Below are 23,986 nucleotides of genomic sequence, written 5' to 3' on the forward strand. Positions count from 1 at the left end.
AATCTTTTTTCTTTTTTTAGTATGCTAAACATGTGTATTATATGATAAATTTCATAAAATACTATAATATATGATATTCATCTTATTCTTTTCTCTATATTCTTACTAATCTTTTATTCAAATATTTGGAGAATCTGATTACAGTTTTTTGTATACAAATATTTAAAAAAATATGGTTGATAACTATAATCTTTTTTTAGTATGCTAAACATGTGTATTATATGATAAATTTCATAAAATACTATAATATATGATATTCATCTTATTCTTTTCTCTATATTCTTACTAATCTTTTATTCAAATATTTGGAGAATCTGATTGGTGACCACAGTTTTTTTTAGTTTGCTAAATATATGTGTTAGATAATAAATTTCCTAAAACACTAGAATATATGATATTCTTTATATTTTTCTGTTACATTTTTATACTATAATCTTCAAATATAACCTGAAAAAGACAAAAACAAATTTGAATTGAATTTTTTTATTGTATTATTCTTAGTCCTTGTATTTTTACAAATAAAAATGAACCAATATATATGAACAAAGGTACTAAGAACATGTGGATTCGTTTCTTTACAGCATGTTCTTCGTTTCTTTACAGGATGGAGGTATATTGGTAGAAAATTCAAAATAATGGGGAACCTTGTGTGTAAACCGTTGGAAAAAGTGGTCGACTTACTCCTGGAAGCGAGTATTCGCCAGCTTGATTATATTATCAATTATGAAGATCATGTTAAGAATATAAAAGAACTCGATGATAAGCTTGAGAAGAATGAGCTAACGGTGAAGCACCTTGTTGACACTGCAAAAAACAATGCAGAAGAAATCACACCAACTACTGAAGGCTGGCTTAAGGAGGTGTCGGAAAAGAGGGAAGAAAGTAAGGAGTTTCACGATGACAAAATCCTCAGATCCAAGACAAGTTGCTTTAGCGGAGGGTGTTCTAGTGGGGCTCTGCCTTTCTTGTGGCACAGGCGTCAACTTGGCAGGAAAGCAAAGAAGATATTGGCACCCAATATTGACAATCTAAATAAGGAATTTTCCAAAGTTACAAAAGCAATTTCTGGTGGTCCAAAAGTTCTAAAGATTGCGGATAGCAATCTGTGTGGTGGTAGCTATCATGAGTTTGAATCGAGAAAGGGTATAATCGACAAGATTATGGAGAAATTAAAAGATTCGAGGGTGAGGATGGTTGGGGTGCATGGGCCTAGTGGTGTGGGCAAGACTTCTCTGCTCTACAAAATTGCAGAGCAAGCTACTTGCAATACAATACTGTTTGACAAGGTGGCCTGGGCAACTGTAAAGAAAGATCCAGACCTTCGAAAAGTTCAGCAAGATATCGCCGACCATTTAGGATTGACTTTTGCAAATGAAGGTGACGATAGGCGAGCAGCTCGTTTGAGAGATGTGTTGACGCAGAAGAATACCCTTGTGATCCTTGATGACCTTTGGGATGAACTGGACTTGAACAAGATAGGGATTCCATTTGATGATGACAATGTCTCAAGTGACGTGATGCACAATCAAAGAAAGGAGGCAACAGAGCAAAGAGTGAAAAATGAAAATTCTCCTGGCAACACCAAGGGATGCAAGATTTTGGTCACTTCAAGATTTGAAGAAGTTTTGCGTGTTAAAATGAATGTTAAGTCAACTTTCCTTGTGACAAAATTAAATCCTGGCGAAGCTTCAGCATTGTTTACGAGGGTGGTTGGAATACCAAATGAAAATCCCGAGTTATCCGATATGCTTGACAAGTATTGTGCAGGGTTACCCATGCTTGTTCTTATACTCGGAAAGTCGTTAAGAAATAAGAGCGAGTCGGAGTTAAAAGATGAACTACAAAGACTCGGAAACCAAGAACCAAATGAAGCAAGAGAGGACATGGAGAATTACGTGAAGAAGAATTATGATCATCTAGCAAGTGAGGAGCTCAAGTTTATTTTGCTAGTCTCTGCTCAAATAAGTCATCAATCACTAATTGCAGACTTGGTGAAGTATTGTTATGGCTTGGGCATACTTAAAGGTGTCCACACACTGAGGGAAGCTCACGACAGAATATCCAAATCATCAATCAACAAGTTAAAAGATTCAGGGTTGATGTTGGATTGTAATTCTATTGATCATTTCGGGATGCATGATATAGTTCGAGATGCTGCTCTATCCATAGCGTGCAAGGAGCGCAAGGTATTTATCTCGAGAAATGAAAAACTAGATTTTTGGCCTGACAAGAAGCAACTTCAGAGGCTTACTGGAATTCATCTATACAAGAGTCATATCATGGTTGAACTCCCAAAAGTTTTGAACTGTCCTCAACTCAAATTCTTCCACATCGACAATGATGATCCAAGTTTGCAAATACCAGACAGATTTTTTGAAAGAATGGAAGATCTCAGAGTATTAGTATTATCAGGAATCCATCTATCAAATCTGCCATCTTCAATTGAATGCTTAGCAAACCTCAGAATGCTTTGCTTGGAGAAATGCACTCTTGGTAACTTGTCAATTATAAATAAACTAAAAAATTTAAGAATTCTTAGCCTTTCAGGATCTAGAATTGAAGATTGGCTAACAGAGTTAGAGTGCTTATGCAAGTTACAGTTGCTAGACATTAGTGACTGTTTTATAAACAGATTTACCCGACCTCTTGCTTTATCGAGCTTCACCAGTTTGGAGGAACTGCATATAAGAAACAGCTTGACAAAACTGGATGTGGAGAAAGAAGTAAGTCATAGTCAAATTTCAATTCTTTCTGAGGTAAAACATTTGCATGAATTGAATACTATAGATGTTTGCATCCCCAATGCTGAGTTTTTGCCAACAGACTTGTTCTTTCACGAGTTGAATGATTACAAGATTGTGATTGGAGACTTTGAGACACTTTCGACTGGGGATTTCAAGATGCCCAACAAATATGAAACTTCAAGATCATTGGCACTGCAGCTAGAACCTGAAATGGATATTCACTCTCTCAAAGGAGTTAAGTTGTTATTCAAAGGAGTGGAGAATTTGCTATTGGGAGATCTGCATGGAGTTCAAAATGCATTTTATGAGCTAAATTTGGATGGATTTCCATATTTGAAACACTTGTCGATAGTAAATAACAAAGACATTGAATATATTGTGAATTCAATGGAGTTGTCACAACCTCAAGATGTGTTTCCCAATTTAGAGTTTCTTAGCCTCTTCAACCTAACTAACATAAAGAAGATATGTTGTAGTCCTGTTACAGATTCATCATTCTCTAGACTAAAGACAATCAAAGTGAAAATGTGCCCCCAATTGAAGAGCATATTCTTCCTTTTCATTGTTAAATTTCTTACTAGTCTAGAAACAATTGATGTCTCTAAATGTGATTCTTTAGAGGCAATTGTTAGAGAGGAAGGAGAAGGATCCAACAATAAGGTTGAGTTTCACAAGTTATGCTCTTTGGCACTACAAGATTTACCATCATTTGTCAGTTTTTACAATATCAATGACAGGGAAATTGTCCCAGCAACGGATGAGCAGAGTGCCACAACTTCATTTTCTCTCTTTAATGAAAATGTATGGCTTTCTTCCAACTTATAGTAATATGTATTTATCATTTTAAGACCTATGATTTCAAATAGAGTAACAGAGTTTGTATTTGGTTCTTTCCTGCAGGTGGAAATTCCAAACTTAGAAACTTTGAAGTTGTTTTCAATCAAGATTCACAAGATATGGAGCAATCCACCTTCAAGTAGTTGGTTTCATAACTTAATAAAGTTGACTATGGAAGACTGTTGTAACTTGACATATTTATGTTCATTGTCTGTGGCTTGCAATCTCAATAAATTAAAAAGCATTTCTATAAGTAGGTGTCCATTGATGGAAAAGTTATTCATCACAGAAGGAAAAAAGAATGAGTATGCAAAGGTGCGTGAGATAATGATAAAGTTTGTAATAGATTTTATATGTTTTGTTCATGTTACATTATTATAATTTTATTATTTACTCACCAATCTAGTTAGCCATATACAATGCAATTTATTTGCTAATGTTGATCATTGTTTACCTGACTCTTATTGAAAAATAACTTTTTATTACATCAAAACAGGTTCGTATCCTTCCTGAGTTAGAGGAAATCCAGTTGAGTGGAATGGAGATTTTAAAAGACATATGGCCACATGAAGATGAAGTCAGTGCAGATTCATTTCCAAGTCTCATTTCTGTTGATATTAGACGTTGCGATAAGCTTGAAATCATTTTCCCTAATCACACGAAATGCTGGTATTTGCATTTGAAAAGCTTAAAGGTTCATGGGTGCATGTCGGTGGAATTCATTTTTAAAATAAGAGGTTCTTCGCAACAAAATGACACAAATAAATCTGCATTATTGGAGGTTATTGATTTGGGTGATCTCCCTTATCTAAAGCAAGTATGGAGTGAAGATTCAAAAGGAGTGGTTAACTTCACAAATCTGCAGAGCATAGAGATTTCTTCATGTAAGACATTGAGTAATGTGTTGCAAGCATCTATAGCCAAGGATCTGGGAAAACTAGAAAGCTTTTCGATAGAATTTTGTGATAATTTGGAAGAAATCATTGCATGTGATGGAGGATCAGAAACAACATTGAAGTTTCCAGAGGTAGTCTCCATGTCATTTAGGAACTTACCAAGGATCCGATGTTTGTACAAAGGGAGACATATTGTAGAGTGTCCAAAATTGAAGCAACTGACAGTGACTGCGTGTCCAAATCTGGAAATATTCAAAACAGAAAGTGGCAATGAAGAAGAAAGAGCATTCTTATCGGCTGAAAAGGTAAGAGTGCTTACCAAAACCTAGGATGTGATTGTCTTCTCCAGTCCATATCCACCACATAATGGTCATATAAAGGCTGAAATATAGAGAATCATAAATAATAACGATAAAAATTAATTTCAATGTGAAAATGTGCATATAAAGGCTAATTTTTTTTTAACAATATTAGTCAATAATACACTTTATTTTTATAATATTAAAAATTAAAATTTAGAATTTAATAATTAAGATTTAGAAGGTTATTAAATATCAACAAAAAATAATAAATTTCTAACATTTTTTCAGTAATTCTGGTGCTTGCCTAATTTCTTTAGTTCCCTTGTTTTACTAATTACATCACTCCCATACTCCTTCCTAGTTTTACCCCCTTTTTTTTTATGTAAACTTGTAAATCAACAAAGAAAAGAATTACTTGTAAAATATAATTTTATTTTAAAAAAATGTATATTCGAAAAATTCTTATGTTTACAAAAAGATTATATCCGATAATTTGTTGTAGTAAAAATATTGTTTCTGTAATAATGAGGGCCAATGGAAACCCTTGTTATATTGTATGTGGTTTGATTTGCTTTGACATAAAAAAAATATACACATAATAGAAAACAAAATTTTATTTATGCACACAAATTTCCCCTTTCAAAGAGTAAAGGGTTTTGGATAGGTGTAATTGGAGTTTATTTGATAATGAGTTGTATAAATTGATGTATATAGGTAATGTCCAACTTGGAGCATCTGACTATTGACTCTAAAGGAGTAGAGTGGTTACTGAGCAACACACGCAAGTACCTCTTTACCTCTTTGAAACAGCTTACAATCTTCTACTCATGGCAGAGCCATCATGACCAGACTCTATACTGCTTCCTCCACACCATTCCTAATCTACAAATCTTGTACTTGGGTTATGATTCTAACATTAGAGAGTTCGTGCCAAGTGGAAACACCGCAGCTAAGCAAAGATTGGGAACCGTATTACTTCTTAAGGAATTAACTTTGAATGCATGGAAGATGGAGGATATTGGATTTGAAAGAGATCCTGCTCTTCAGAGATCACTGCACCGCTTGATTTTACTATTTTGCTACAAATTGAAGAGGTTGGCACATTCCTCGGTGTCCTTCACTCACTTGACATACTTGGAAGTATATTATTGTCATGAATTGAAAACTCTAATGACATGCTCAACAGCAAAGAGCTTGGTTCAACTCACCACCTTGAAGGTAAAGAAGTGTGATCAATTAAATGAAATAGTTACCCAGGATGAGCAGGAAAATGACGAGGGGATTCAAATTGTCTTTGCCAACTTGATAAATATAGAACTTAAAGACCTAACCAACCTCACAAGTTTCTGTAGCAACTCGAATTGTGAGTTTTCGGTGCCATTGTTGGAAAAATTGACTCTGACAGAATGTCCCAAGATGAAAACGTTCACCGCAAAGCACATAACAGCGCCCAAGCTACAAAGCGTACTTGCCAGTGAGGAAGAGAAAGGATATTGGAAAGGAGACCTGAATGCCACCATTCAAATGTATAAGGTACTCGCCTACTCGGTGCTCCTTCATTTATACAATTAAATGCTCATTTTCCATATCTTTGTTCTTAATCCCCTTCTACTTGGATTTGGTACGTTCCTAAATATTGAACCAAATTACAAGTTTGTATTGTTTTTTATACTAGTCATTTCGACATGCACTATATTCAATTGAAAATTTTTATTCATATTCTCAATGTTTTTAATTTCATTTATTGAATTGTATAATTTTTTACTTATATACATATTATAATTTATATTAACACATCTATCTTTTTTAATTTTGATTTTAGTTAAGTCATTTTAAATTTTTTGTCGAAGAACTTCATATATATTCTGATTCTTTGCTAAAATATAACTTAACAAAAGCTTGAATATATATATACATTTAAATATATACTTATCTTTTATAACTAAACCTTTGTAACTATTTTTAGAAAAAAAAAATTCAATGACAGTAATTTTAAAAGGTAAGAAATGATCCCTTTTTTCTTCTCGCAATCATTTTATAGGTTCCTTTGGAGCTTTCGAATCATCCAAACTTAAAACAAGTATGGTGTGACAAAACTGTGGTGCAAGTGAACAAGTTTGAGAATGTAAAATCTTTGGTTGTGAAGAGATGTGGTTATCTTGTGCATGTAATTCCATCTCATTTGCTTCATTGCTTTAAGAATTTGGAATATCTGCAAGTATCCGATTGCGATGGAGTGCGAGTCATCTTTAATATGGATGAGAGTAACAATAAGCAGGTGACAAAAGCAATGGGGTTGTCTCGTTTAAAAAAATTATCTTTAAAGAATCTACCAAATTTGGAACATGTATGGGACATAGATTCAATAGAAATTATTCACTTTTCTGCTCTGCAAGATTTGAGCATTGACAAATGTGATAGTTTGAAATATGTGTTTCCAACATCCATTGCTGAAGACCTTGCCATGCTGAATAATCTTTCAGTAGAACACTGTGAGAAAATGGTAAAAATCTTTGCAGAAGATAAAAGAACCTCAGAATTAGGAGACACCAAAACATTTGAGCTTCCTTCTTTGACTTCACTGGTGCTTAGAGAGCTGCCAATGCTCAAACACTTTTATCCGGGACTACAAAAGCTTCAATTTCCGAAGCTAAAAGAACTATATATACAAGTCTGTAAATGGATGATACTCAGTTGTCAAGAAGCGAAAGCTTTTGTAGATCAACAAGTTTTACTTCCAATCGAGCAGGTACTTCTTATGACGATTCTATAGTTTTATTGAAATCAGTTTACATTAACCAAGCAATTATAAAAATTTATATAACGTAACAAAAATCATTGTTAAGGAATAAGAAAATTAAATAATGCCGTAATTAAGAAAAAAATTGTCCAATATCATAGATATAACAGAAACTTCAATGTAAATATTGATGAGCAATACAAATTTTGTAATATTTTTTTAAATATAAGAGCTCAAGACAACAAGGTAAAATATTGTATATATTAATATGATGGTGAAGTGAGTATTCATCATTTGATATTTGTCATATTTTTATTTTTTTTTAAAGTGATTTATTTCGACAAAAGTGGCAAAATAATATATTTTGATGATTTATCCTTTTCTCAATATATATCATAGTTTGTCATGTTTAACATTATAAAATATGAAATATATTCAATTAAATAACTCTGTCTCCAACCTGCTATTTCATATAATTTATCATTGCATGTCAATTTATTTAAGTTCTATGTGAATCAAATAATTTATTCATTATTAGGTGCAGAGTACTATATATTTTAACTTATTTAATTTTTGTTTTCAAAACAAATCTATTCATTTTTTCCATTGGTAGTTGCCTACAATTTTCTTTATATTTCTGCTTGCAATTAATAGAATAGAAAAAATAAATTGCAGAAAATTTTTTCTATCCCACAAAATTTTCAAAAAAAGTATTTGTGTGAAAAAATGTTGGCATATATTTTTCTTTGTCTAATCAATGTTACCTAAGTTTATTAGAATTGTTTAGTGAGTGATTAAGAATTAGAGCAATCAACAAATAAATCCAGCCATAGTTCTATATAAATTACATTATTTATTCACTATTAGATCTGCAAAGTAATTTATGTTGTTCTTAAAACGAGTCCATTTTGATTGTGTTGCTTGTTAGGTTAATCTCCTATTTCAGAGCCTGGAGAAATTATCATTTGATATGAGAGGCGCCAAGTTGACTTGGGAAGTAAAATCTCGAAAACTTGAATTTGAAAAGTCAGAAGAAGAAAGGGTTGAAGAGGTGGTATTTGAGGAAAAACCTAAGGCTGATGATGTTGAACTCCTATCGCATCTCGATCTCAAAGGGTTAAGGCTACATGCTCTTGATGGACTCAAATCCATTGGTTTGGAGCACTCTTGGATACACCCCATCCTTGATAATATCCAAACATTGAAAGTGAAGTATTGCCATCATATAAAGAACTTAGTAGCAAGCAAGGTGTCTTTCTCTAGTCTGACGAAATTGGTTGTAAGTGGTTGCGATGGTTTGTTGTATGTGTTCACATCTTCAACAGCAGAAAGTTTGAGTCAACTCAAGCATATGGAGATAAGCAATTGTGATTCAATGCGAGAGATAATATGCAAAGAGGATGATGAATCTAATGAGAACATAATATTTAAGCAGCTTAAGGTTTTGCATCTGGAAGAGCTGCCAATGCTGAGATGGTTATACTCAGGCAAACGTACTTTGTATTTTCCAGCATTGCAACACTTATCCATCTTTGGCCACACACTCTGGAGGATGACAACATTCTGTCCCCACTTCCACATAATGAATCTAAATTCACTCAAGTTGCGCTCAGGACGAAACAAATATGATCCATACGAAGTCCAATGGGAAGCTGATGTTGATACCACCATTCGCAAAATGAATAACAAGAAAGTACGTCTTTTATTATTTCAAAGTAAAAATGTCCCTCATAGTATAAACTACATAATCAGAATAATAGACAAAAAATAAACAAATTCTGAGTTTAGTATATTATATTATATTATATATAAGGAAAGGTTACAATATTTTATTTGATAGATGCTCTTTTCTATATTCAAATGTTACATAACAACCTTACTTTCATAAGGAGAGGTTACAGTATTTTTGAAATTCTATGACTTTATTCAGTTTCTATTTGACTTCCTTTATAACTTTTTTTTATCATTATATTTTTGTAACTTGCAGGATCTTAAAAGAATACGTATTACATGTAAATAATTATGACACTATATATGAAAAAAAATGTTTTTTAAAATTCTTATGGTAATATTTAGTGGGTGGAATAAAAATTCAACTATAAACATTTCAACTTAAATGATTTATCATCTAATTAAATCTATATGATATTCTAATAGAATTTGTCCATAAAATCAAAACAAAAGATATGTCATGATATATTGGAAGATTATTTATTTTAATAATTTTCATTACTAACAATATACTTATCTACTATATAAAGTTTGAAAGAGGTTTGATATACAAAATTTTCATTTTTTAATTATCCTTCATTATATCACTTGTGATTTGACAGAATTTTTGTTTTCATGTGTAGATTGGTCTCAGAGAAAGCCTATATTTTCAAGACATGTGGCGTGGCTCAATGCCAATTCCTGAAGCATACTTTGGTAATTTGGAGTCCTTGATTGTACATCAATGTGAATTTCTATCCGAAGTAATACCTCTTCATTTACTTCCTTCTTTAAATAACATGCGAACATTGAAAGTTCAAAAATGTAGTTCTGTGAAAACTATATTTGATGTGAAATGCATAACAAAAAACAAGACACTCCTACCAATTAAATTTTCGCTAAAGGAGTTGGTACTTGAAAAGCTGCCGAATTTGGATAGCATTTGGAATGAAGATCCTGACGGGGTACTCGACTTTCAACTTATACAAGAAATGCATGTTGATACATGTAAAAGCCTTACAAGCTTGTTCCCAAAATCAGTAGGCAAGGATCTTGTCAATCTTAAAAATCTAGAGTTGAAACATTGTGAAGGCTTGGTGGAAATCATTGCAGGGATTGAAACAACACCAGAAGAAGCAATTTCAAACCTTATTAAGCTCCCACGTTTGACTTCATTGACACTGTTGGATTTACCAAGCTTCAACTGTTTTTACTGTTCATTGCATTGTGTCCTAATGAAGACACTGAATGGTCATGATCCACAAATTGAGGACCAAGTCTCTTTCAAAGAGGTACTTATTAATTATGCGATTGCTTTATATTTCCTACATGAGACTACTAATGGTAAATAGGTTAAAATATCTTGTAATATGGGTAGTGAATTGTGTTATATAACAGTGCCTATAAATTCTTCTTACTGTATGATTTATATGTAAAAATAATGTATTTTATATATTTTTTTTATCTTTTTTCAAAATATATTGGTGGATATGTCTTGTGATCAGCATCACGAGTCTATATATTCGTTCCCACCTCCAAAAATAAAATTATCAAATATATAAAGTATTTGTTGTGCTATATGTATATTTTTCTCTTGTATGGTATTCATTCTTATAATTTTAATAATTTAAGATTAAGTCCATTTGGTTTAGTTATTTCTCTAACAACTTGAATTGATGACCTCATTTCCTCTGTCCAGGTTACTCCTAAATTGACCAACATGTTGTTTGGTGAAAGAGAAGCGAAGATGATTGGACATGAAGAATGTGACGGAAGCCACTTTGGCGACATAAATGTTCCTGATATGCAGAGTTTTAATGTTGAGCTTGAGTCTGATGAACTTCCATATACATTTCTCCAAAAGGTGTCCTGTATAAAAACTCTCCAACTGAAAAATAGTTCTATCAAAGAGATATTTTGCTCTAAAAGGCCTAATTTGGATTGCACCCAATTTCTACCACATCTTAAAGAATTGAAGTTGGCTTCTCTTTCTGAACTAATTTCCATAGGATTTGAATGCTCTTGGATACTAGAATCATCAATTCTCAAAACTCTGGTAACCTTAGAAGTAAAAAGCTGCTCTGGTTTAACAAGTTTAGTTTCTTCTCCTGTCTGTTTTTCTAATCTGACGCATTTGACTGTATCTGAATGTGATAGCATGATATATTTGTTCACATCTGCAACAGCTAAAAGTCTGTTTCAACTTAAAGAGATGAAAATATCTAATTGTAAATCCATGGAATGGATTATGTCTAATGAAGGAGAAGAATCAATTCATGATGAGATAGTATTTGAGCAACTGCAAGAATTACGATTTGAGAGTTTAAAAAACCTTAGAAGATTTTACAATGGGGATTTTGCCTTAAGCTTTCCATCATTGGAGAAATTGAAAGTGATTAAGTGCAACAGGATGGAATATTTCTGTGAAGGTACCATCAATACTAACAAGTTGTCAGAAGTAGTCTTTGATGACTCATTTAGAGGTGATAGAACCCCATTGGAAGTTGATCTCAATTCTACCTTACGAAACACTTACAAGACAGAGGTATGTATGTATTTTTTTTTCCTTTCTTACTTTTCTTTGAGAGACAAACTTTTCTCAATACATTTTAAGTGTTTATAACAACAAATACTAATTTGTAATGAGAAAAAATTATTTACTTTACCAATCTTTATTCTTTAACTGAATTAGAATAATAAGGTTTCTAGTTAGAATAATAAGATTATACGAGAATTAGAAGAACATATTTGAGTAGTTAAATCTTGTATGAATACTCAAGATATAAAAGCAAAAAATTTATGTGATAGTTTTAATTGATGATATGACTTTTTTAAGTGGAAAACAGAAAAATTTATGAAGATATAAGATGTTTAATTTCTAAAAAGGATGTAATAAAAAACGTATACGTAATGAGAATTAAGGTTGGGTCAAAATACTAGATTTTGTGTAGTCAATTAACATGTGGACCGATTAATTTAACATTTTTGTTATGTTTCATGCACAGGTTGCAAAATTTGTGAGGGAAGTAAAGGACTTGAAGCTCAGCGAACACCCAATGATACATGGAATATGGAATGATCCATTTCGAGTTCCATCCTTGTGCTTCATCAGATTGAAGATCTTGATTGTGGAAAAATGTGAATTCATCACGTCTATTGTAATACCCTCTCACATACTCAGTTTGCTATGCAAATTGGAAGAGTTGGTAGTGCGACAATGTGATTCCGTGAAAAAAATATTTGAAGTGACACATGAAGCAAAAGACACAATGATCAATCCTTTAAGATCTGGCTTAAAGAAATTGACTATTGAGCAGCTACCAAATCTTGAACATGTTTGGGATTCAGATCCTGCTCAACAAATTAGTTACTTTCAGAGCTTTCAAGAAGTCTATGTTCATGGATGCAACAACCTTCAAAGGTTATTTCCAACATCTGTAGCTGAAAATCTAAATAAACTTGAGAAACTGGAAGTAATCGAGTGTGATAGATTGGTGGAAATTGTTACAAAGGATGAAGTAGTTGTTGAAGGAGCTCCTAAAGAGTTTGCATTGCAAAGCATGACCTCCATAAAATTGTGGTCTTTGCCAGAATTAAAATGTTTTTACCCTGCTCCGCACAAGCTAGAATGCCCCAAGCTAGAGGAAGTGCACTTATTCCACTGTGAAAAGTTGAAGATATTCCAATTTGAGTCTCAGGAATTTCAATGTCCACAAGCAGAGAATGAAGCCATTTTCTTGCCAGAAAAGGTTTCATGTCTTGTTAATCTTTATGACATTAATACATCCATGTCTTATTGATTATTTTGACTATCATTTATGTAGTATGCTGAATTGATAATATTTTTTTCCCTTGTAGGTAATCCCGTACTTGAAGTTTCTAGCAGTCAGCAAGGAGGAGATCATGATGATGTTGCATGGACAGTTTCATGTGAACAACCTTTCAAAATTAGAAGCTCTTCAATTGCAATGTTTTCATGATGATTCAGATACTTTTTCATATGAAGTACTCGGACAGCTTCCAAACATAGAAAATCTTGCTGTGAATTGTAGCTCTTTCAAAGAGATATTCTACTCTCAGAGTCCCAACATGGACGACGGCAAAGGAATTCTTCCTCATTTAAAATGTTTGCAGTTGATTAAGCTGTCTAAACTGAAGTCCATTGGATTAGAATATGCATGGATGGATCTCATTTCTAAAAATCTTGAAAAGTTGCTAATAGACCAGTGTCATTGTTTGAGGAGCATAGTACCAAGCAAGGTATCGTTCTCCAGCCTAATAGAATTGAACATATCAGAATGCAATGGTCTTGTGAGTTTGTTCACACCTTCAACAAGCAGAACTTTGCATCAACTGAAGAACATGTCAGTAAAAGATTGTGAATCATTAGAAGAGATAGTGTCAAAAGAGACAGAAGAGTCATCAGAGCTTGTTGAAGAAGAGATAATAGTGTTTCCTGAATTGAAAACTCTGTCCCTTTGCTCCCTACCAAACCTTGGAAGGTTTTACAATGGAAACACTGCCTTAAAATTTCCATTACTGGACAAATTCTCACTAATCGATTGCCAAAAGATGGAGAGCTTTTGTGCAGGTGCTGTTAGTGTCAACAGGTGGACAGAAGTTGAATTTGAGGAGGATAAAGATCCAGTTTTATTGGAAGTTGATCTCAACTCTGCTATACCGAAAGCATTTGAAGGAATGGTATGTATTGTATTCCTTTCTCTTTAGTTGAAGTTCTGATCCACCTAAAGTTTCCTTTCTCTTTTGTGCATTGTGCATAATCATTAAATTTGTTAAAAACAATTTAGAGTACATTTTTTGTTTACACATTCATGCTAACTAAGAGACTAAGTTGATATGTCATGCATTTTTCCTTATTCATATTGGTCACAGATGTAAGCATACATAAAAGAGAGTTGCCACTAAGTCAAGAATGTTTTGTGTCAGTTTGCTCAACAAAAAAAATTAATTAAGGTGGCACATACTTAGTTTGATTAGTAAAATACTATAATTATTTTTTGCGTAAATCAAATTAAGTTGCTTATTTAACAACACACCCCATTATGAGTGTTTCAAATTCAACAAACTCCTTAGTTATGTTAATGATGGTCAGAGCTACCAAGAGGAAAGATGGTAATGTTGCATAAGATCATATGGAATTACGTTTCTACTCAAAGTTTTATGACTTTTATTCAGTTGAAGTCTTAGCCACTAGATTCTCTGAGAGAAATGATTAATTAATTAGTTAGATTTGGTTGGAACGGCATACATCATTCATTATTTCTTATACTTCCCATTATTACACAAATGCTTTTGGATTCAGTAATCACTTCCAACCTCAATACAGAGTTATTGGTTTATTTTGTTAATCCTAAATTTTACTTATTATATACCAGTATTAAAATCCCTTCAAGTAGTAAACCTAAACGTATATATCTGCTTGATCTTGACCCAATCATCAGTTAACCTTATTTATTCTTAATTAAGTTTAAAACATTAGCAGGATGAATATTCACTTTAGGTTAAGTCTTAAGTATCTTTGTTAGAAAATAAAACTAGTTACATAGTTTCTATTCTGGTATTTAAATTTTAGAAAAAAATACTTCATTAATTAATTGTATAGGACTAAATAGTATATACCGAAATAATCCACTTCCTTATTGAATCTTGGATCCTGGATGCACTTAATGAGAGTAATAATACTGTGACTAAACCTTAAAGTGCTATTTAATTTGTTCTTTGTTCTTCTTTTATTAATTTTATTTTTTAACTATGTTGAGGCAATGATTGGAAAAGGTTCAAAGCAAAAATTTGGTTTTTATTATTAATTTAGAATAAATGATCATTTGTATCTATAAAAGATGAAAATACTGACATATGTACTCATAATAGATGAAAACTAAACTTGTACCCACGCAAAATGTCCTCCGTGTGACAAAAGTACCTTGTTTTTGGAGAGTTGGAGTGCCACTTAGGGTACTTTTGTCACACGGAGGACATCTTACGTAGGTACAAGTTTAGTTTCGATTTAGTGTGGGTATATATGTCAGCATTTTCATCTTTCATGAGTACAAATGGTCATTTATTTTATTAATTTATTATTATTGTTGTTGTTGTTATTATTATTGTCCAAAACAAAATCCTTTGTGTTTGTCTTCTTGCCTTTCTAATAGATCCCAAATTAAGGTTGAGAGTTATATTACCATCATTTTTTTACTGCATATATTACTTAAGTTTCAAATTTTCAATTTTATTTGATCTTTTTTTAAATTAACACTGTTGTATTAACAGTTTTATTAGGCGGAATCTAATTCCAGTAATGAAGTTAGAGACAAAATGAGGATACCCACATGGACAAGACATTTATGAAGAGGAAGGAATATTGTCAATTTGACTTCTTTTATGTTGTATTATTTTTTTCAAAAAAAAAAAAACACTAAAAAAAATTAAAAAAGTTAAAAAAAAAAAAAGACAAAAAAAGGGTTGAGGATGATCTATGTTAGTGTAGCCATGTGTGTGTGTGAAATGTGATTGCATTGTAACTCATGGATAATGGATGATAACAGTGTGTTAAACGTGACATTTTATGTGAATACAGGAGTGATTAAGTTTTCAACATTTTCTTATTTTGTTATGGTATATTATTTCTTTTAAAATTGAATATAATCTTCTAAAGTGAAAACATTACTTATTCTTTTAGAAAGTAAGTCATAGGTCCTCATCTATTCGGCTAGACAAGCCAAAGTATCAAACCAAAGATTCAATTTATAAATCCAAAGTGGGGGAAAATGAATACAGGATAGAGGCAGCAATGCAACATGAACTAAATACGCAGACCATACTGCCCTGAATTTTTGTCATTGCCCAAATAAGGTACATAGTAATTTAACAGGCAAGGGATGTTGGCATTGGGAATTAGAAGGATTCATTGTGAATGTTGGGAGAGGGGGTCTTATTGATGAGAAGCAATTGGTGAAAAACAAAGTGTTTGAAGGATGTTAAATTTGGTGGTGCTGCTTGTTTGAAGATGAGCCTAATGTTCCTAAAGTCTAAAGAACTATTAAGAAAGTAATAAGAATGGATAATGAGGTTTTGACTCCTCAAAGGATGTGCTACTTTTACAGTTTTACTTACTGAATTCTGCTAGGAAGACAACGAGATACAATGGGCTAATTATTTAGTCCAATAGGAATAAATAATAAAATATTTTTCATTTTGTTATTTTACATCAAATTTTAAATTTTTAAAAAATTCAGTTAGTTATTTTAAAAAAAATAATCATCCCAAATTCTAATTTAGCGAAGTATTTCACTCCAATACCTTCTTCTTTTTCAACCAACTGCTACCCCACTTTCATCAATAATCGTTCCACTTCATCCCTAGTAAAAATAACAATCCACTTAAGGATAAAAATAATCATCTCTATACCTAATGAATTGACATCTAACATATTTTAATTATATATAACTAAACCCAATCCAATCAAAATAATCATCTACATAGGAAATAAAATAATCATCCGCATACCTACTAAAATAACCATCTTAAACTGGCCATTGAAGGAGAAGAAGAAGGAGATGAATAAACAGAAGAAGCAACCATGATCAAACTGGCTGTGGGGGAGACTGCACAGCTGGCGGCGGGTGGGCAGCGCGAAAGAGGCTGTCCGGAGTTGATGCGGCGCTGTCGGACATTCGCAAAGAGGCTGGGCGGCGGAGGCTGGACATATGAAAATATCACACTAGTATGTCCCTTATGTGACACGAATGAAGACATCGGAAGGTGAAATGTCGCCAGCTGGGGGAGGGGATTTCCGACTGGCACGTTCAGGGCTGTGCGAACGACGCAACCTTCGCGATGGTGCTGCTCGGTCGTCCGTGGTGTGCACAGCGGCGTCTCTCGAAGCTATGCACGACGGCGGTGTTGTGGGTGGCAACGCGACACCTTTGAGAGAAGATGAGAATGGGGGAGAAGCAACTTAGTTCAAATGGGGGAGAGGGATGCAGTTTTGCGTTGTTCACTGTTTTGAATCCTTATTTGGGACTAAAACCCTATTTTGGTCCCTGAGATTCACGCGATTACTCATTTTAGTCCTCGAGATTTAAAATTACCTATACTGATCCTCCAGATTTAGATCCGGGCACTAATGTAGTCCCTCAGCCCTTTCCGGTGATGACTCAGCAAACGGAGTGCCATGGTGGCACCCTCGCTGCCACGCTGGACCCTCTCTAAACGACGTTGTTTCCCTCTTTAGCGCCCAAATAAATAAAAAAACGCTGTGACTTGTATATGAAGGAGCAGAAACGAGTTTTACCCCATACAAAATATTCATCTTCTTCTCTACCTCCATCATTCTTCTTCATCTCTAATCAATGGTGCCAGTGAAAAGTTTCTGAAATCATTCATCACCCAAGTTGAACTAACCCACGGCTAGGTTAGAGTGGAATCGTGTTTCAAAGGAATGAGGTTGCTCTCCTCTCGTTCTTAGCCAAGGTAAGCGTTAATGTTGGGGTTTAGTGGCTTTAATTTTTTTTAATTTATTTTTAGAATGCATGTATGATTGTACTCTATGGTGCTGGTGTTCTTGTAAATGGAGAACCTTTATGCTTTGTTGCAACTATTTTTTCTAGAGTTTCTTTGATTGCTTATACGTTGGGTTGGGTTGTTGGGGTGCTCTGTTTTTTTATGAATGGAACAGGGGATGATGTTGATAGGGTTAGGGCTATGCAATTTTAAACTGGTTTTTGAATTTGGGTTTTCATCTCTGAACAATTTTAAATCTTACACTGAAAATTCAAGTTGATGGGGGATTTATCAACATGCATTTTGAAGAAAATCATTATTCAGATGAAGGGTTTGTGTCTGTCAAAGGTTGGAGGAGTTCTCTTAAGTTTAAACATGCATCTGCCTCTGCATTTGTTAAGGAGAAGATTGTTATTGAAGATGATGGACTAGTGGAGGATGTCTCAGATGGCGAAGTTGACATTGGTTTTGTTGGGTGCAGAATTTGGACTTGATCCTAGTGCCGATTCTGATGGGGCTAATTCGTGGCATTCTGAGGAGATGAAGACCCCTCCCAACTCTGAAGAGGAAATAACAGATGTTGACTCAGATGATGGTTGTCCATTGTTTAGAGATGGAGGAAGGTTTGGAGAGTTAGTGCTGGAGGTTGGTATGAAATTCACTACCAAATGGGAGTTCAAATAGGCTATTAGGGAGTACACAATTCAGGAAGAAAAGAGGCTTAGGTTGAAAAAAAATTTATAGCAAAAGAGTGAGAGTTGTATGTAAAGTAAAGGAATGTCCATGGCTGATGTATGCCTCAAGAGACCATGAAGATACTTGTTGGCAAATAAAAACATTCAACAATGATCACACTTGTGCTAGAGATGACAGAAACAGGGCAAATAAAAACATTCAACGATAACACTCATTTGAAAAGGCAGCTTGAAAATTTTACTTGCAGTTATTGTGGTGATAAAGGTCACACCAAGAGAGGTTGCAAAAAGAAGAGATTGGCCGATACAGCAGCAGCTGCTGCTGCTGTGGCTGAGGCTGAGGCTGCTACAAAAAACAAAGAGGGCGAAGGGGGAGGAGATCCAACAGCCGACCAAACATGCGTTGCTACCTCTGATGAAATGAACCAACAAGGTGAAGGAGAAAATGTACAACCTATTGATTTAGCACCTATTGTTTCAGCAGCCAGTGATGTCCAACCAGTAGAACTTGAGTTGTCTCAACCTACCTGTTTTGAAGAAATTAGTTAGATGTGTTTAGGGAGGTTATGAAAATTAGTATGTGGCATTAGGCCTTTAATGTTTTGTTAAAATTTAGACAATGACTACTAAGATCAGTCCTGGTTATTTTGATATCACAGTGGATCTTTTGATGTTAATACTCATGATGCTTGGTTATGCATCTTTTTTGTTCAACTCTGATAACTAATTTAATATAAATCCAGTTTGCTGTTTAACTTGCTTATTGTAATCCTATTTAAATATAACTCAGTTTTGTTGAATCAAGTGTAAGTCACAGGAATACCACAAATTACTCTTTATTCATTCCATTCAAATATTTTTACACAATATATATTCCATTACATTACATTACACATGAATCCTTCTATAATTTTTTCTTCAAAATTTGTCACACATCACTAACAGAAACACTACCATCATAAACACAGCTACCATCAACAAATTGGTCATGAATTTCTGACTTCTTACGTCATTTTCCAACCTCCGAACCCTCCATGCTAGGTTCATCTTCATTCTACCATTGACTCTATCAGAATCTGCTATTCCAGCACTTTCCTCTTAAATAATGTCAGCCCAAACAAACATATCATACCAAGTCTTTTTTCTTGTCTGAAATGAACCAATAAAAGATGATGAAATGAAGTAGGCAAGAACAAATTAACAAAATATCATATATTTAACTTACATTATAATTGGGATATCCAAAAACCGTAGACTGAGTGCACCTCAATTTGCTGGCTTTGGCATCAACTGGAACCGAAAGTGATCGAGTTATATGTTGCTTGACAACCATTGTCTATACAAGAATGGAAATATTCATCAATGCAGCATAGTTTAAAATCATATACCAGTTTAACATACAAAATGTAAAAAATTTTAGCAAGCGTTGTATGAAAACAGTTGCCTTGATTGAAGAAAAGAGACATACATTTAAATCAGAAGCACATCCCAGATGTCTGCCATGTACACTTTCTTGACCCAAAGATGCGATTGGAGTAACCGGTAATGAGTGGGCAACCTTTGACAATGGAGAGAATGAACCTTTACCATTAAGAGAGAGGGTCCTTGAAGTAGGTGGATGTGGAAGGACCATCCGTCTTTGCGAAAGAAGATAATGCGGCATCTAATGACCATGAGGGTATTTGCAGAGAGGGGAGTGCAGGCCGTCTAGAGTGAGGAATCAAGGAAGCCTTGTCACCTTTTTCATTTGCATTTGCAGCACATGTTTACAGTAAGTAACACAATGCAATGCTACATCAAACAATTGCAAACTGACAAAAGCAGCGGCAGCTTATAGTTTTTAGTATTGAGTGATTACAGTTTTAGAGGAAACTGAAATTTAGCCAAGTTACATTCATATTATGGTAGCAGCAGCTAGCAATCAGGAAACAGAGAAATGGCAGATCGAAATGGAAGGCATATGATCTGTATGTGTTATTACCTGGAGCTGGAGGCAATGAAGAGGATGATCTGAGAAGGAATCAGCAGCAGCAGTTTGAAGCTCAGGCGATGAAGAGGATGATCTTAGCTTTTAGGGTTTTAATGGGACCAGAGACCAGATTGGGTACAAAATTCAGATTTGCCACGTCAGCTTGTCGTTGCTGGCTCCAGCGTGGCATTGGAGGTGCCAGATCATCCCTCCGTTTGCTGACTTGGCGCCGGAAAGGGTTGCAGGGCCACTATGGGTCCTGGAATTGAATGTCAGGGATGCTGTTAGGAAATTTTGAAAGTCAAGGACAAGTATGGGTAACTCGACCAATCTTAGGGACCACTTTGAAAATAAATAATAATTAATTAATTTAATTATTATTTAATTTTAATTATAAAAATATTCTTATTGTATATATTGTATACTAATTAAATTAGCTTTCCATACTTTCTCTTACTTTAAAATATATCGTTTAGAATATATGGTCAATGGTAATAACTCTCACATGCAGATATATTTATGTGATGTTAATAGTTAACAACCATAAATGTGTGAACTCTTAAGCCAAGTATATAGAAGCATTCTTCTCGGATAAGCCGTTAATTACTCGGGTGAATGTGTTGAAAGGAAATGTTCGTAATACCTTTAATATCATGACGCAACTTTGTATTATCCCCTGCAATGATTCTTGTATACCATATAGTTGGGATGTTTTATTTGAACTCACCCTCACAGAAAAAGGCTGTTAGTTATTCACAGATTGTGTTAGAGAATTACAATTTAATAATTGCAATTTAATTCAAAACTAATCTCAATTGCTTTTGTCATAAACAACGAATAATTATGTTTTTTTTTTCTTTTCAAGTAAAATATTTGAAACTTGGAGAAAGCCTATATTTTCAAGAAATGTAGGGAGGCTCATTTCTGTTGCATATTCCGTAATTTGAAGTCCTTGGTAGTAAGGGACTCATCTAATATCTATAATGTGTTTTTTTCTCCGACTTTTCTCTTTTACGATTCTATTTCTTCTTTTATGGAGACTTTTTAGAGATTTTCTTTTCTTTGTTGATTTCCTTCTTCCTCTTATATCTTTAACGTCATTTGTTTTTTCTTTTCTTACAATACCATTGATTCTCTCTTTATCACCTTTGCAACCATTTGATCCAAACTTCCTCCCTATCTTGTATCTTCATCTTGATTTTCAAGAAAAGCTTTTTTTGTATAACTTTTTCAAAGACCGGTGGGTATTGCGAGTCAAAGAAAAATTTATTATCTGTCTCTTTGATTCTCATTGTCTTTTTTTTTCTTTTTCTAATCCGTCTTTTTTATTTGTGCCAAAATGAGAATCCATTTGAGTTTTTCTTATCACCTTCTCAGATTTTCTATCATCCATAAGGTATCTTGTAGAAATAGAATTTTGACTTGGCATTGAGTTTTTCATGTGTTGTAAGTTTAGATAATCTCCCCTTCTTCTCACCATGCATCATCATTTGCATTTCATATTTTGCACCCATCACCTCATTATACTCTCCAATCCTCTCCACATCTTCTCCTTCATCATCTACTTCTGCCTCATGCCTTTGTAAATGTCTCTTCATTTTTTCAGGATACTTACCTCTTTAGTCGTCTTCGAAAATTCTGATGTAATTGATACTATCATCAATTGACACTCGTTCTTTTATAAAAAGAAAATCAAACTTCTCTCCCTCTAGCTTCTTGAGCATTCCATGTGATGACAATAATGAATATTGTTACTTCAAACCTATTGAGTTTTTATCCACTTGAATCACGTTTTTCCATACTGAAGCTACACTGTAGAAGTTATTCTCGTTCCATCTATGTAGAGGCATGTCATATTTTTCGATGTATACCTTTCTAGTTCTGTTTACTTCACAAGGACTCTCCTTATTTATCCAGATTAAGTAAAAACAAAAAGAGATTAGAGAAAATCTAAGGTCAGCATTTTTATTAAAATTTGGTCGACACTTAACCATCAAAAGGAAAGTGAATAATTTCACATCATTAGATGTATCTCACACCATTAAAAATACTGATAATAGTTAATTGATAACTACAAATTACAAAATTTGTCAGCACTTCTCAAAAGATTATTGCAATGTCTTTTTCATATTTTTCACAAACTAAAAATTTTTTTTTTTTTTTTAGTTTCTCCATCATCCCTTCATCCACATAGCCTTTAACTTCACCTAATACAACTCCCGCCTCCTCTTCTTTTTCTACACTTCTCGGTTGCCATTACTGTTTTTTGGCATCTTGATGTTTGTATGTTTTGTTGTCATATTCTTGTCTAACGAGAGCAGTCTTGAAGAATTTTCCCATTCCATTCGACAGTGACATTCACTTTCTTTCTCCCTCATGCCTTTTTACCGTTTATGTTCTACTCTTTTCGTTATTTTGTTGTCCATCCTTCCTTCCATGTTGCTGCATTGAAAATCTTCTGCTTGCGCTTGCATCGTCACATTTTTCATACTTTGCTTCTGTAACACTTGCTATTCTATAAATCACCCATCCATCCAAATTGTTGATAGTTCTTTGTGCATGTTTTTGTAAGCAAACCCTGCAAACACAAATCTGTAAGGGTTTTTTCCTATATTTTTCTCGACAAATAGACGTCATCACTTGTCCTTCTCTGAATAAACCTCCCAGAATAACCATTGAATGCTCACCCCTTCTGATAGGTTATCCACGAAAACAAAAAACGTTTCTTGCTTTAATCTTATTTATAGTGCAAACGAGATAAATTTATTTTTTGTAATAATTTTTAAAATTATTTATTTTGATAAATAAAATATTTTTTAATTTATTTAAATAAAAAATTGTGTATACGTAATATAATCAAATTTTATAAAATGACATTGGCTTTAAGGCTTTTCCTGTGAATTTATATAAGCGCTTTGGTCTCCAATAATTAAGGTATTGGATTTGAATTCCAATAATGAAAAGAAATTCTCTACTATAATATCTTAGTTTTTTTTTAATTCACATGCAATTATATTCATTCATGAAAAATTAATAATTTAATCAAACTTATCAAATTATTTATGATTCTCAATTATCAATTTCTGCACCACCTGTGTCTTCAATTTTTTTTTCAATGTTTAGTAGAAATGGGTCAAATTAATGGTGTTTAAAAAAAACTCAAATATCAATAGTTACATTATCCCAAAAAAAATATCGTAAAAATGATCTAGTGGCTCTTCAATATTTAATTTAAACTCCTATTAAAAAAATTGAGAATTTAAATTTCACAATGAACATAAAAATATTGATCAGCCGTTTGCTTTTTATCTACGATGAAAGAATTAGTCATGTTGGATCTTAAAAGATCCCCCACTCCGCTTACCTATTTCGATCTTTTTCTTCCTCGTCCAATATATTTCCGAATGAAAAGATAGAAGGAGAAGCAATGAGAGATGATGAGATATCTATAATGTTTATTTTGATCTTTGAAATTTTTTCATCTCCTCGCCAAAATAATCCTTAACTTTAAAAAATAATTAAATTAATCTTAAAATTTATAAAGTATGAATCTTTATTTATCTCTAAATC

General features: G+C 33.4%; 1 protein-coding gene across 4 annotated transcripts in view; it reads left to right on the forward strand.

Moving 5' to 3' along the window:
* Positions 1 to 15,847, forward strand: part of LOC107626019 — a 60,026-nt gene extending 44,179 nt beyond the window's left edge. For 2 of the 4 annotated variants that reach the window (XM_021116371.1, XM_021116372.1), the window contains exons 8-12: positions 9,874 to 10,521; positions 10,929 to 11,774; positions 12,235 to 12,978; positions 13,088 to 13,930; positions 15,521 to 15,847. In XM_021116371.1, coding sequence (XP_020972030.1) covers positions 9,874 to 10,521; positions 10,929 to 11,774; positions 12,235 to 12,978; positions 13,088 to 13,930; positions 15,521 to 15,529 — 3,090 coding nt within the window. In that variant the 3' untranslated portion in view covers positions 15,530 to 15,847. The remainder of the gene's footprint in view (positions 1 to 9,873; positions 10,522 to 10,928; positions 11,775 to 12,234; positions 12,979 to 13,087; positions 13,931 to 15,520) is intronic. The other 2 variants (XM_021116373.1, XM_016328784.2) reach the window with 2 other exon arrangements.

Source organism: Arachis ipaensis, chromosome B02 (assembly GCF_000816755.2).
Source record: "Arachis ipaensis cultivar K30076 chromosome B02, Araip1.1, whole genome shotgun sequence".
Lineage (NCBI taxonomy): Eukaryota > Viridiplantae > Streptophyta > Magnoliopsida > Fabales > Fabaceae > Arachis > Arachis ipaensis.